Here is a 14,355-nt window from a genome sequence, read left to right as displayed (position 1 = left end):
CTGGCTTGCATTCGACCACCTGTCCACACTGTTCATCGGTGCATGCTGTTGGTTCTGTATCTCGAGTTCTGCTAGCGACACTCGGTTGCCTGCACTCGGACTGCTGAGTCTCTGTGAGGTCTCATGCTGGTTGGAGGATGAACTAGGTGGATACTTATTGAGCGCAGGATCTTGTGTATGCCGGCCTGCGTCTGGGTTCACCTTTGACCAGGACCGAGGAATCTTCTCCCATTGTTGTGATTGTTCGGAACGCTGATGGGAGTGGTGTATGACGACTGGATAAGTGTGCCGAGACGTGGGGTCATTGGAATGTGTGTTGCGGTCTTGCGATGGTGTGTGTTGATGGAACGAAGGATCTCCATTGGACTGTGCAACAGTCAGCGCCGTCAACAACTCAAAGCAAAGAAAGCGGAGTACAAGTCAACATTGCGAAGTGGAAAAGACGCATATTAGTAGCTTTAACCCTCAGTTTTACATTGGCACTTACTGATGTTCTGACATAGCCTGATCCTGAGGAAGACGTATTCACTCTTCGAGAAGTGCTATCCCTGCCGGAGGAGTGCTGGTCATAGCCATTACGTTGCTCCATGGCGCTTATAGGCCTTTTAGACAGCGGGGCTGCTAGTCTAGCCAAGTCGCGTTGAGAGAAAGCTCGAGCACAGGTCGAGACTGAAGTCATAGATTCTGAAGAGCCGGAGAGAGCGAATGACCGATGTATGTGTACGCTAGCAAGCGTAGCGATGTTATGAGAGGAAGAAATAACTCCCGTGCGTGCAGACATAAGCCGGTCTTCGATACGAGAGGAATTGGGAACCGGGTGCTCGATCGCGAAGGATATACAAAGGATCTACACTTCTCATTGTCATCCTAGTCGCATAAAAGTCGTGATGCCTCCCGTATCCAGCGTTTGCTGCCTCAGGCGCCTAGGCAGCCTTGTTCCGGGGGACTATTGTGCCGTCGCCGTCGCTATTGTGCTATTGTCCGTGACTTTCACCGCCATTGTCATAGTCGAATGTTCAGTCATAGAGGTGACTCAGAATGTAAATTCATATCCCGCGGGAACGGATGATGCCCCCGAGTCATCTCGCAATGAGGGGGATTCCTGATTGGGAGGGATCGCGCCCACTTGACTGGTCAGCTGGAAAGCGAATGCATTGGAAGTTTCGAAGCAGTTGTTAATCACGAGGTGTCTTGAAGGGCGACTGGGAAGTGTTTGAAGGGCGATGGTGTGACTGGTCGATAATTTTGGAAAGAGCGATGTGTTCTACGATCGGCCTCAAGGAAAAGGTACGGGCGTTCATTGCTGTTGGAAAGGAAGACGAAAATAGGATATGCGGTGTAAAAACAGGCATAGTTGGAGAGAATGAACTGTGTTCTCACGGTCAGTTGTCATGAGCTCCGTGTGGTTGGGCCGTTGCACTTTCCTAATGTACCGCTGAGCACATGTGTAGGGACCGACCCGGGCAGTCTCATCGCCGAGACCAGCAGGGCCGATAGACGACGCAGATTGTGAGGCGAACCGCAATACAAGTGATGTCAGTCGAGCCGACACTGAGTTGACAACGGCCGGATGCGGGCCGCTCTCACCGCAATTAATAGTGTGCATATACGACAGATGTGGAGTCAGCGGCCAAGAGGGAAAAGATACTGTGTGAAACCTGGGGACCATAACTGAGTTGCCTAGTAGCAATCGTCGATAGAAGAAAAACGAGAAGTGCATGGACAACGGTAACAAGCAGGGGTGGATAATGCTCACATGCACATCCCGAGTTGGCACATACCAAGCTTTACTTGAGCGAAATTAGTAAAGACAACGTCATAGAGTCGATCAGTGCAGTTGAGCTGCCGTGGATCCGCCTGTGTAAGATCGTATTGGAGGCTGACGGTGTATATTTAGAAACCTTGCGAGCCCTGTGAGCTCGCGTAATATTTATATCCTACATCGACATCAGAATCGCAACAGTCGCGCGGATGCGCATATGCATTGCAGTTCAGGTGGTCGCTATGCATCGTTGCATCTCAGCCAAGATATTCAGCTTCCTTCGTCTGAGAGCAATCCAGTGACGAATCCAGATCAAAGGCCCAGATCCGGTCATGTGCCGCAAATATTCAGGAAACACGCCAGAGCGCATCCAAAGCGGCCATGATGGTCTTTGCATGGTATGCGGCCTGCATCGAGCGCGGTCTTGGTACGGCGTCTTCTAATTCAATCCACCTCTGATGAACCCGCTTCATTCGAGGGCAAGTCACGCCACGCGTAGACTGACTTGCCCGGATGCTCCCAAAAATATCGCTCTCCCTGCGTATTCTCCTTGAGCTGTCCTTCGTACATCCACTTCTCATGTTCTGATCCCCGCAGATGTTCGAATGCCATCCCTCTAAGCACATATTCCTCATGGACGCGATTCAGGATGAAGGTGCTGATCTTTGTACCGTAGACCACCTCATCTGTCAAGTTGGACCATTTTCCCGCTGTGATGATAGAGTTCGTGAACTTCATTGAAGTCAAAGTGTCCCCCCCTCGATGAACCAGTCCTCTCAACTCATCCTCCGTCGCAATGATTCGGCCAAGGTCAACAATTCGAAGTTCTGGCCAATATAGCCCCAAACCCAAGGAAGCAAAGGGTGAAATGTTCTCTCCCGCTGTGAGCCAGGCGAGGGACTCTTGCATGTTGTGATTAGGCTCTGCGTGCAGGCGTAGCTGACAAAGATGTTTGGCTTCGGCCAGGAGAGTGCGCATGTTGGCCAACGCCTCACGCCGCTGTGCAGTGTATCGCATGTCGAGATCTAATTCTATTTTGCGTAGATTGCGGAAAAAGTATTTTCCCGACTCCAGATGATCAGACTCTTTGAACTGAAATTCTCCCAGTGCTAGTCGAGGTCCACTCCAGTACCCATCATGGCTAAGCATCCGCACGCGGAATTCGTGGATGTTGGAGTATTGTGCTACACAGATTGCACCGATGAGATGATGAAAGCCGTTCTCTGTTGGTCGGTTGGCAGCATACCGAGCTGCCTGAATCGAGCCATCCCACGCTGGCGATGGTACCCTCCGTTCAAGGATATCTTTCATCAGTTTCTTTTCGACAGGGACGTGGAGTGGATGTGAACAGTACGCAATGCTTTCCACGTGAGGCATCCACTCTAAAGCTCGCGCAACCGTCTGCAGCAGAACGCCCTCTTTGATTTCCTCTTGCTCCTGGTATAGCGACTGATATTGTTTCCATCTACCATGGCGGACCCAGCTCACGACCTCTCTCAAATGCGGTCTTGCCAGGGCGGAAGACTGATAGGCACTCTCAACCTTCGCTTCGCCCGCGTCATAAGCTGTTGCGTCGAACACGATTTCCTTGACGTATTTTTGGTAGACCGGATGCAAAGCAATATTCTGAAATGCGCCCATGGCCTGGTAACGCGTACAAGCGATTATGCTACGGAACAAATGTGGAGAGGCATTGTCGCGACACGAGGCGCTGACGCCGCGTACTGCTTTGAGGTCTGTGTTTTCAAGATAGCTGAAGACCTCGATTTGGAGTTCTGCTGGTAATATCGAGAAACTCATGATTGAGGTAGCTGCCAGGCGCTCTGTTCCTGAGCTTGCTGCGTGGCAAATGATTCGTTCGGCCGCGCCCACCGAATCTAAAATGGTTGCAGTGAGTGAGCAAGAAGCAAAGTGAGTAAGAAGCAAAGCTGTGTAGTGTAAGGTGGCGATCAATACCTTGCCGTCGAGGTAAGTCAATGAAAGTGAAGGCAGAGCCGGCAGAAGGAGTGGTCAGGTGCTGCCTACGTGATCACTGATCACCCAACTGGTAAGAACAAGGGTTCACCCGTGCCCCACTTTCCCGACGCAGCCCTGCGTAGAGCTCTCGAAGCAGCAAACATCACCACTGTGCAAGCGATACGTACATGACCTTCGGTATGGGTACTAAGGCAAGAAGCAATGAGCATATGGCGAGCGTATGAGTATCCACAAGCAATTCACATCTGATCGTACAACACACGGACGATCCGGGAAGTGCATGTGACTTGATGATGAAAGGGACAGTCGCACATCAGAAGCTGCTTTATGTAGGACAACGTGACCGCAATTGCTTGTCGCGCGCTCTAGACCCGAGCAGGGATAGTCAGCGGTGTCTACATGCCCTCCTCAGCATGCACATCAACGGATCTATCATAGAAGCAAGCTCTAAGCATGCTCCGGTCTTTCTTCTCGAAAACAGAGAATACACGTAGCGTTAGCTTAGATGTCTGCTAGCTATCAAGGCAGCATGTGAAGACTCAACCTCACGTTGGTTACATTAGTGAGGAGCGTGGTGCAGGAGAGCTGATATATGAAGGGTATCTCATTCGATTCTAGCTCAAGGTGTCGTCATCACTGTTGCCGTAACTTATTCAGAGCAGCCATGATGCCATCACTCATGTTTTCATCGTCCTGCTTCCGCTTCATCGTGTTCGCGGGGGTTACCGCCTCACTTTGGTTATGGACCGGCTTCTTCACAGGTTTGCGTCTTAAGTCTGCTTGCCACATGGCCTCTTCCTCGTCTTCGCCTGGTTGAGGGACATCGACGTCTTCGGCGATACGGTGAGACGGACGCTTGTCAGCATCCGATGCCGCGGTAACAGGTGCCGTCTTTGACATCTCTGCTGCCAGAGGAACCGCCTTATCGATACTCTGATGCATGGACTCCCCCATTACATCGTCATCGAGGATTGGATCATCTCCTTCTGCCATTGACACGCCTCGCGACAAGGTATTGTGAGGCGCGTCCAAAGTGTTCTCACGGGTGATGCCCCGTTTTGCCGCTTTCTTTATCCTGAAAGGCTCTCGGACCGCATTGCACCACCGCTGCACCTTCTTCTCTCCCCAACCAGCAATTAGCCCTACCTCTTCAGGGGAGGCGTTGATAGCTGTGCGCACGCTTCCAAAGTTGGACACCAAACCTAAGGCGTCGGTTTTGTTGATGCTGCGCGGCACTGTGATGAATTCTACCAGCTTGTCCGAGTAGCTCGAGGATTGTTGGGCCTTGATGCTAGTAGGCGCAGCGTGCTCGAATGTCTTGAATAGTTCCAGATATCGGCCAGCTTCTTGTGCGCTCCAAGCCAGCATGATTGTGACGTTGTTGATGAGCGATGTCTTAGACAACTCTCGCAACGAATCCTCATGGTTCTCGATATCCACCATGGTCAACAAAATGCGCAGCTGATACTGGCCCTTCAGGTCGCGTATCCGGTTGTAGATGTACTCCGGGTGCAGGCGGTGGTATTTGAGCGACAGGAATAGCGCGCATGTCGTGGCACCAAGAACGTAGTCGGCAGGTATGTCTGAGTACTCCCATGCCAGGCTGCGCACGCTGTTTAGGATGGGATTGCCCTTCTGACGCGGCGACACGAGGATTGTACTGGGCCCTGAGCGCGAGGGCAGTGCTTGCGGCTTGGGCTGCTGGACTCTCGGCGCGTTCTGGTTCGCGTTCTGGGGCGCACTGGGGCGCGATGTTTGCGCTGTCGTCGATGCGCTGGCGGGAGCAGGACCGCCGGCAGCGGCTCGGGACGCAGCATCATCCATACTGGTCGCGGGAGGTGGACAGCGGCGACATCGGTCAATAAGGTGGTGTAGATAGCGCGCTGGCAAGCGTGGTGAATGCTGACATCAACAGAAATGGAAACAGCCCTTGGTGCACGGACCGCCTTGCGAGATACGAAGGATCCGGGCTCACTGCCGCTCGCTCGTCTTCTACTACACTCCAACCCACCGCCCACCGCCACACCGCGCACCCGCACCCCACGCCGTCAGTCTATAGCCAGCTCGCCCGCGAGCTCCCACCGTCTTTCGAGCCCATATCCGACGTCCCATCGCATGCGCAGCGCCTAGGAGCCGGGAACGCCAAGCGCCTTCGCCTGTGACGGGGCTGCCCGCCGACGTCCTCCTTCGACCCACCAGCCCACGAACCACCTCCGTCGCTGCAAGCAGACGCTGCGGCTCTCATGTCGGAGCACAGTGCAAAGCGACAACGCTTGACGGGATCGTTTTCACCGGCCTCGCCGCCCTACCACCTCGCTGCCAAGAGCAGCGAGACAAAGCCGCCCATAGTCCAGCCAAACACACCCACCTCGCCGCCATACCCCTCGATGAATTCGCAGTCAAATGGCGGCCCTGCCACGACTGGGTTCGCAGCGCCCTCCATAATGACGCCCCCCTCGTCGGTACACATGTCACAGCAGGTCTCGCAGTCGGGGCCCTCGGCGACCAATATGCATCCCTTCCCGACGCCCGCAAGCACCGCGACGCTCTCAAACTCACTCAATGTGGACAACGACGGCGATCTGCAGATGGAGGACAGCCAGGGTGATGATGTGGTGCGCTTAGGCCGACACAGACTCACCAACCACAACCGGCAAAACAGGGTCATCTTCGCCGACGAGGGCGGAGTGGCAGCGGCAAAGGGTGTTTGTGGCAGCCAGCTATTCAAGCTCTGTCAAAGCAGTAAGGTTCCCTTCTATACAGCGCACTTATGCTCTGTGTTACTGACACGGAATGCTTGGTAGCCCATGAGCCGTCACGACCGCATACTTCACAGAATCTTTTCGAGCTCTATGGCCTCAATAACCTAGCAAAAACCGTTGCGCGAACTGACCCAGTGACGGGAGTGAAGATTAACAAGCTGCGAAAATCGTACGAGGGTCACATCAAGGCGTTGCAGATTACTGGCAAGCCGAAAGCATCAAAAATGGAATGGAAATTCACCAACCTGTACAATTTCCCGGATGAGGACTACTACCTATCCACTGTATCAGGAAAAGAGATGACCAAGGCCGTCGACCCCCAAGGAGGCTTGTCGACAGAGTGGTCAGATCTTGTCAATGGCGCTTTGGGAGGCATGGACAAAGGTCCTCTGCCAGCTGCAGATGCTAACAAATACCGCGCTTACCTTGGTACTGATGAGACTGTCAAGCCGAAGGCTCCGACTGAAAGTGCTCCACATCGAGGAGTGCAATCGGCCAACGCCACGCCGAACCCACACGCGTCGTCTGCAGCGTCGCGGCTAGTAAGACCAGAAAGAGCGGGATCAAAACGACAGTACACGGATGCCTCGTTCCACGGCTACGGAGAAGGCTTCACTGACGACTATGCCGAGTCAACTGGAGGGGAGGACAACGGAAACATGGCGGCAAAGAGACGGAAGCTCGCAGCTTTCGAGCGCACATCACATCAAGTCGAAGTTGGCGGTGCGCGACGGTAGAATCGCTTGCTTGCCACATTGAGGAGCTACGAAGGTCGACGACCTTGAAGACGTGCATGGATGTGGCCACTTTTTACAATTCGATGAAAATATTCGGTTCCGGTTTTCCCTCTCACATTGGCGTTGGCGAAAATGGACTCGAAAAGAGCAGGATTTTGACGAAATTTGTTTTGCGACTTTGCAGGTTTGGCACTTGGGCGCAACCGGCCCCCTTGCATGCCCTACAGCGTATGGCAGGGCTGTGCCTTTTTATTGTTTGTTTTGCATCGATGCCCATCTTTAGAGGGCGGTGGAAATTTTAGGCTGGCGGCTGGTAGGGGCCTCATCTTCCTTCAACTGTGCATATTGGGCGGAGCAGGCACGTCATGATACCCTCTAGGCTGCATGAAATCAAAATAAGAAATGTAAAATGAATCATCACACATTACTTCGGGTCCAACGATGATGGTGAGATTGAGGAAGATGTGTGTGAAAATGTCCTATATTTCGAATTTCACAATGCGCTTGTCCGAGACGAGTCGAGTGGAAGGTTGAGTGCGCGTTGCACGAATGTGTGCATTCGCCTCCATGAAGTAGGGCAGAGTCTTCAGCAGGTTAGGCTCACACCATTCGAATGCATAACGCACCATTGTCCGCTCGACGCTGATCAAGTATAGAACTTCTACTATTGACAGCAAGAACGACATCTACGAAGGACATGCGATGCTAAACGCGCTATGCAACAACCATCCGACCCTTAAATACCCACAGAGCTCGCATACTATCTATTAAACTCCAATCACATATCTACAGACTCGCCCGCTCCTCCCCCATCTTCCGCCCCGTCACAGCACTGAAGTACTTGTTCAGCGCCTCGCAGGTGCCGCTGCCCTCCTCCAGCCTCACTACCACGCCTACATACCCATCCGGCCGCACAACAACCACCCCGCCCTTCTCCCCATCCAGCCCCATCTTCGCGTGCGCCGCAGCTTTGGCATCGGGGACGCGCTGGTCCCACACGTCGTCAGCGTAGACGTGGTCTCTGTATGTGGCGAAGACATCCGGCAGGGCAGAGATCTCGACCGCAGAGCGCGCCTCCGAGAAGATAGTAGCGAGCGACAGAAAGTCAGTATGCGGCGTGTGTTTCTCATGGTACCTATCTACGTCCTTATCCTTATGCGCATACGTCGAGTAAAAGCTCGTCGGGTTCGCCATGTGCGTGGCCAGATCCCTCAGCGCAGCTTTCGTCCTGACGAGAGCGCCGCCGAAGATGTACAGTCTGTAAGAGCCGTTGAGCGGGATTTCCTGCTCGAGGTGCACGACGTTGGCGTCTACGACGCGGGTTACGGTTGCGTTGTGCAGGGTGCGGCCGGTGCGGAGGGCGGTGCCTTTTTCGTGGGCGAGGATCAGGGGGTGTTGCGCTGGGTGCGAGGGGCCCCAGTTTATGGTGTTGGGGTTGTAGGCTACGCCGTAGCCGGAGGTGAATTCACAGGACGCTTTGAAGGTCTTGATGAACTCGTTTTCGTCGGCTTGGCTGTCGGAGGAGGCGCCTGCTACTTCGCCGGCGGAGGGGATGCGCGCGGAGAAGAGCTTTGAGTAGCGGGCGTCGAAGTCGAGGAGGTTCTCTGCGATGAGCTTACGCTCGGATTCGTAGGTGGAGAGCAGGCTGCGCGGGGCGAAGCCACTTTCTACGTGGTGGATTTTCCAGGCGAGGTTCACGGCGTCGAGGAAGGCGGTGTTCATGCCCTGTCCGGCTTTGGGGGAGTGCGTGTGGCAGGCGTCGCCGCCCATGAAGACGCGTTCATCGAGGGTGTAGCGCTCTGCGATGCCTTGGCCTATTGGGTAGACCGAGTACCATTCCACGCGGTCCCAGGAGATGGTGTAGGGCTTTAGGATGTCTTTGGCGTGCTGTTGGACTTCTTCTACAGTTGCAGATTTGCGAGGGTTCCAGTCTTTGTCGGTGGAAGAGGCGATTTGGATGTACAGGCGGACCATGTTGTTCTCACGGGGGATGACCATGATGGAGCCGGCGTCTGAGTGGATCGTGCATTTCATCTTGATATCGGGGAAGTTCGTTCGGACTACGCCATCCATAACACCCCAGACGTGGGCAATCGGATCCTTGTACTTGATGCCAATCTTGAGCTGCTCTCGAACGAAACTCCTAGCTCCTTCGCCGCTGAAGAGGTACTTTGCGCGCACAGTCTCTGAAGCTGTACCGTCTACATGTGCCAGCTTTACTTCTACCGGGTATGTGGCATCCGCACCATCATTCTTAAAGCCAGTGATAGTCCATGGCCTCTGAACATGGGTACCGTTCTTCTCGATGTCATCAATGAACACCCTCTCGATCAGGCCTTGGTGTAACAGTGTCGTAAAGGGATGCCTCGCATCAATGAATTTGGGGCAAGAAGCCCAAGTTCCCGTCCTGTGGATGCCCTTCGCGCTCGGATCCCAGAAAGCAACCTCGTACACCTTCGCGGGCTCATATTCCATGATCTTACGCTTCAGACCCATATTCCGTAATAATTCCATAGAACGTGGCTGAATGCCATCTGCGCGTCCGGTAGCCGTGGGCTCAGCCCGGTTGTCGATGTGCTTGATCTTGTATCCCCATCTCGACAAGCAAGTCGAAAGCATCAACCCAACAGGTCCAGCACCGATGATGACAACATCATACAGGTTCGTAGCCATTTCGTCGTCCCCTCTAGATCGTATTCAGAAGCAGTAAAAGTGAGCAATAACAATATACAAGGGTATCAAAGAAGAAGCTGTAGTACGACGAGACGCGCTGCACCGGCAATATACTGCAGACGCGCGACACCTCGCGCTTAAAGTAGGTTGTCCAAAATTATCTTCCAGAAGCCGAAATCTCGTTTTACGCTGCCGAAACAGACGGTAAGGATTTCGGCGACGCATAGCGCGTTCCTGTGCCATGATGCAAGGCGCAGACGAGGCCGATATGCGATGCCGTTCCTAGCTTGTGGTTGGTGGGTGGAGCGGGGGTACTTGCGGGAGAACAAAACGGCAATCGTCAAGAAGCCGCACGTTGCCTGTCGTGGTAAGGCTGCGGCTGAAAGAAGACTAGTTTCACGCCAGGTGTTAGTCAGATCACGTGCATCAGCCGCTTGAGGAACCTCGGGTATAACGCCCAGAGGTTGGGGTCTCCACAACCCGCGAGTCTTCTCCGAATGTCTTCATGTTCGCTTGCTGAATGATTCGGCCGAGCTACATGGGTTCTATACTTACATCTTGCCGCATCTATGATCCGCGACAGCTTCTTCTTATCATGTTGTTCGAAAGGATTCTTCTCGTACGACCCATGACGACGTTGATACCGCTACACGTGGAGCTACAGACCGTGTCGAGTTTAACAGACGAGACGTCTCTACGACTGACACTATACTTGCAATTGGAAGCTTGTTGGAGAGTCTGCGAGCTACGATCAAGGTGTTGAGGTGCGAGTCCTCAGGATCTGCTCAACGAGACACAACTTCATCGTCAAATGGAAAGCTGCGGAAGTTGAGTCAAGCAACACTGAACTAACAAGCCCATTGAAGCTTTCACAAGCTTTCGGCACCAACATGCGGGATCAATGAACACCGATTGTGAAGTCAGGGTCTCACAAGGCCACCTGCATCTGACATTCACATGAGGGCCTTATCAGAGGGACGGTCGGCCAATGGCCAATGGCACGCCTACGCGGACGTTCATTGTGATGTTGTTGTAGCGGTCTTATAGGCCCTCCAAGATGATAAGCAGGCTGTGATCTAGTAACACCCTGATGGAACGAGGAGCGAAAGTGACCCATCTGACACTATGTACTGACGGCCCGCCATGATGGTCCAAGTACATCCGCGTGCCGTGATCCTCTATGATTTGTTGGATCGTTTGAATAGCCTGCAGATAACTTTGCTACCCCGCGCTGCACGATTGGACGGATCCTGCCTTGCAACTTCCATAGTGTTCCCTCTCGTGTAACCTACGAGACACAGACGTAACTTTCTCGTATCTCATAGCCAAGGTACGGCACTAATGAAACCTGGAACTTACTCTAGTGCCATGTACTCCGCATCTATGCAGAGCTTACTTGTGACGAACATGGCTGCGCAAGCCAGAGTAGCGAGCAGTCAGCTTATATATACTTCGTGCGTAGCCAACACAAACAACATATAAATGAGCGGCTGCCAATCTCGCATAATTAGTGTCTCAAGATGTCCTCGTCGCAAACATACCTTCCCAGTCCACACATCCATACCTTTCTCTACGAACACTTCTACGTCTTGCCAATCGCCTTCTTATCTGCCTACATCCTCTACCAACGCTTTTTCTCCCCTCTCGCACGCATTCCAGGACCCTTCCTCGCCTCTCTAACAGACTGGTGGTACGTCCGCGCAACTCGTACCGAAGCCTGGAACCGCGTCGTCGTCCGCCTGCATGACAAGTACGGCCCTCTCGTGCGCATCGCACCTAATGGAGTCTCCGTCGGTACTCCCAAAGCTGTCCGTCAGATATACCCCGTGAGCGCGAGCGCATACCCGAAGTCGGACTGGTACAGCGTCTTCCGGGGGACGCGCAAGGTGGATTTATTCGCGGGGCAGGATCAGAGGGCGCATGGACAGCATAGGAAGATGATTGCGAGGGCGTATGCGATGGATACGCTGCAGGGTCTAGAGCCGTATGTGGATTATTGTCTTGAGTTATTGGTGGAGCAGTTAGACAGGAGGGTGGGACAGAGGGTGGATATGGCGAAGTGGGTGCATCTGTTTTCATTTGGTAAGATAAGTCTTCACATTGCACAGTCATGAGATTCTGCGTATTTCTGAGATCAGAAACTCATGGACTTGGTAGATGTCATCGGCGAAATTACCTGGTCCGCAAGCTTCGGCTTCATCACCGCGGGCGCCGACGATGGCACTTTCAATACGATCCGTACCATGGGTCGCTCAGGCTGCTGGCTCGGACACGTCCCCTACGTCTTCCGCGCGCATGAGTTCCTCAAGCCCTACATCGGCAACTGGCTCGGCATCAACGGGCGCCACGGCGCAATGCGCGACTTTGCGATGCGCGAGACTGCCCGCCGGTTTGAGAATCCCGGCGGCAAGAAAGACCTCATCAGTCGCTTCTTCGACGCGCATGAGAAGAACCCCGAGGAGTTCACTTACACGGATGTGATCAGCATGGGGACTACACAGGTTAGTGCGGGAAGCGATACAATAGCCGTGAGCATTCGGGCCATCATATACCACGTGCTGCGAAATCTAGCTGTCAAGGCGAAACTCGTGGCTGAGCTCGACGAAGCGAAGCGCAAAGGCGAGCTGAGCAACCCGATTAAGCATGCAGAGGCGGCAAAGTTGAAGTACTTGCAAGCCGTCATCAACGAGAGCTTGCGTGTGCATCCAGCACTTGGTGTGAATCTTCCCCGTGTGGTACCGCCGGGAGGCGCAACCATTGAGGGGCATTATATGCCGGCCGGGACGATCGTGAGTATGAACGCCTGGGTTGTGCATAGAGATAGGGACGTGTATGGTGCAGACGCAGACGTCTTCAGACCAGAGAGATGGTTAGAAAGGGACACTGGCGATATGAGTAGGCCTTCCGTTCGCCAATCGTATTCTGTATGCTCACAGCGTTCTGCCAGATCGGTATTTTCTCACATTCGGCTCAGGCTCGAGAGCATGTGTAGGACGCAGTAAGCTCTTCTACGTTCGCAGCCATTGCTTCTGTCAGATGCTAATGACTGAATACGTAGACATCGCCGCGCAAGAACTGTCAAAGTTTATACCAACTTTGTTTCTGAATTACGATATGGAACTTGCGGATCCAGAGAAGGAGTGGAGGGAAGAATGCTTGTAAGTGCACGGTTGCCCCGGATCTCAGATGTAACAACGGCCTAGCCTATAATAGAGATGGCGAAAGAGACATCAGATGCTCGCTAACATATCCTCGCAGATTATTCGTGGGACAGTACGACATGGATGTGATGATCAAGCGAAGGCAGGATTCTCCAATGTGACTGCGATGTACGAAATTAGGTTAGAGTGAGGAGGCTGTAGCTGCGGAGGGTGATTCCGAACACCTGATACAAGTTAAAGCGCAGGTCGGTTTGATGGCAACCCCCAGTCTGTTGTATATCCCAGGACTGGCGTTTCAGCTCATTCATGGTGTCGCTGTAGTAAGCTGTCGTTCAGATGCCTCAGATCGAGGAGATCCATTGAATATTGTTGACTGAGTGTGGTTGGTTCTGAAGGAGGTCTGCCATTGAAGGTTGGATGTTGAGGCATAGCAATGGCTACCGTCGATTACTCAACTCGCATTCGGATTGTCATGCAAATCCTTGCCGACAAGCTCGACAAGTGGACCTTGCAGCAGATCGCCTGACACCTGTGGCGCTTGACGAGCGAGTGAGATCAAGTGGTTGTATGCGTGCAATTCGTGTTCGGGTTCGGGACATTGGTTCCGATCCAAGCTGCAGCCGCGCTGGAGACGTGGCTGGCTGGCAATTGCGGAGAGGGAGCTGCAATAACGCCATCAGACGCGGGTGCGGGATGACCAGCATTCGGCATCCACTTCGAGGGCGTGCATCGGGAGATCGATGCATGGGGGCCCGAAGCTCTGACTATTCCGGCGACGAGGCTGGTGAACGGATCCTGCTTTCCAGCAGGTGTGCTCAGGCATGCGGGCCGAACACGATAGATGGCGCACCCGATAGGCTTGCTGCATGGTATGGCGTGATGATCACAATGCAGTGAAAAGCCAAGACGCCTGCCGCCCGCCACGATATCCGCCCCACGAGCTTCCCCACTATCACGAACCAGTGATCCGTGCTCCGATCCTGCGTTTGTCAGAACAGTTGGCCCGATTGTTTGACCGATGTTGACAGACAGAATGTAGGACGTAAGATACCAGATGGATTTCCTCCGTCGAGATTGGGTGTAGCATGGTCAAGGTCTGTGTAGGGGTTGCGATTGCAATCTATACGCGAGATACTAAACGCGGTGTGACCCGCCTATAGCTCTGGGATCAATGCAAAACTTCCAAGGGTACGCCTGATAACATGTGCCTTATCATAGTCATGATTGGTGCAGCCAACAGCCACGAATTATCGGATTTGGCATTGACAAGCTCTTGCGTACTT

The 14,355-nt window shown here is 53.4% G+C and overlaps 5 protein-coding genes across 5 annotated transcripts; 2 read left to right on the top strand and 3 right to left on the bottom strand.

The window, feature by feature from the left end:
• Positions 1-2,206: 2,206 nt before the first annotated feature.
• Positions 2,207-3,562, bottom strand: N0V89_006316 (uncharacterized protein; the record flags this gene model as incomplete). The annotated part of the gene is made up of 1 exon (XM_056215086.1): positions 2,207-3,562. The coding sequence occupies one exon, from the start codon at positions 3,560-3,562 to the stop codon at positions 2,207-2,209; it is 1,356 nt and encodes a 451-aa protein (XP_056072353.1).
• Positions 3,563-4,372: 810 nt separating this feature from the next.
• On the bottom strand, positions 4,373-5,563 carry RAD10 (ssDNA endonuclease and repair protein rad10; the record flags this gene model as incomplete). Its single annotated transcript, XM_056215085.1, has 1 exon — positions 4,373-5,563. One exon carries the CDS (start codon positions 5,561-5,563, stop codon positions 4,373-4,375), a length of 1,191 nt encoding a protein of 396 aa, XP_056072352.1.
• Positions 5,564-6,126: 563 nt separating this feature from the next.
• N0V89_006314 (uncharacterized protein) lies at positions 6,127-7,238 on the top strand (the record flags this gene model as incomplete). The annotated part of the gene is made up of 2 exons (XM_056215084.1): positions 6,127-6,481; positions 6,544-7,238. The coding sequence occupies 2 exons, from the start codon at positions 6,127-6,129 to the stop codon at positions 7,236-7,238; spliced, it is 1,050 nt and encodes a 349-aa protein (XP_056072351.1).
• A 786-nt stretch (positions 7,239-8,024) lies between these two features.
• N0V89_006313 (uncharacterized protein) lies at positions 8,025-9,911 on the bottom strand (the record flags this gene model as incomplete). Its single annotated transcript, XM_056215083.1, has 1 exon — positions 8,025-9,911. One exon carries the CDS (start codon positions 9,909-9,911, stop codon positions 8,025-8,027), a length of 1,887 nt encoding a protein of 628 aa, XP_056072350.1.
• A 1,520-nt stretch (positions 9,912-11,431) lies between these two features.
• Positions 11,432-13,073, top strand: N0V89_006312 (uncharacterized protein; the record flags this gene model as incomplete). The annotated part of the gene is made up of 3 exons (XM_056215082.1): positions 11,432-11,993; positions 12,045-12,806; positions 12,970-13,073. 3 exons carry the CDS (start codon positions 11,432-11,434, stop codon positions 13,071-13,073), a joined length of 1,428 nt encoding a protein of 475 aa, XP_056072349.1.
• Between the last annotated feature and the right edge of the window lie 1,282 nt (positions 13,074-14,355).

The sequence above is a fragment of the Didymosphaeria variabile genome (assembly GCF_027946475.1).
Source record: "Didymosphaeria variabile strain IMI 356815 chromosome Unknown scaffold_4, whole genome shotgun sequence".
Taxonomy (NCBI): Eukaryota; Fungi; Ascomycota; class Dothideomycetes; order Pleosporales; family Didymosphaeriaceae; genus Didymosphaeria; species Didymosphaeria variabile.
This window is presented reverse-complemented; position numbering and strand designations above follow the sequence as displayed.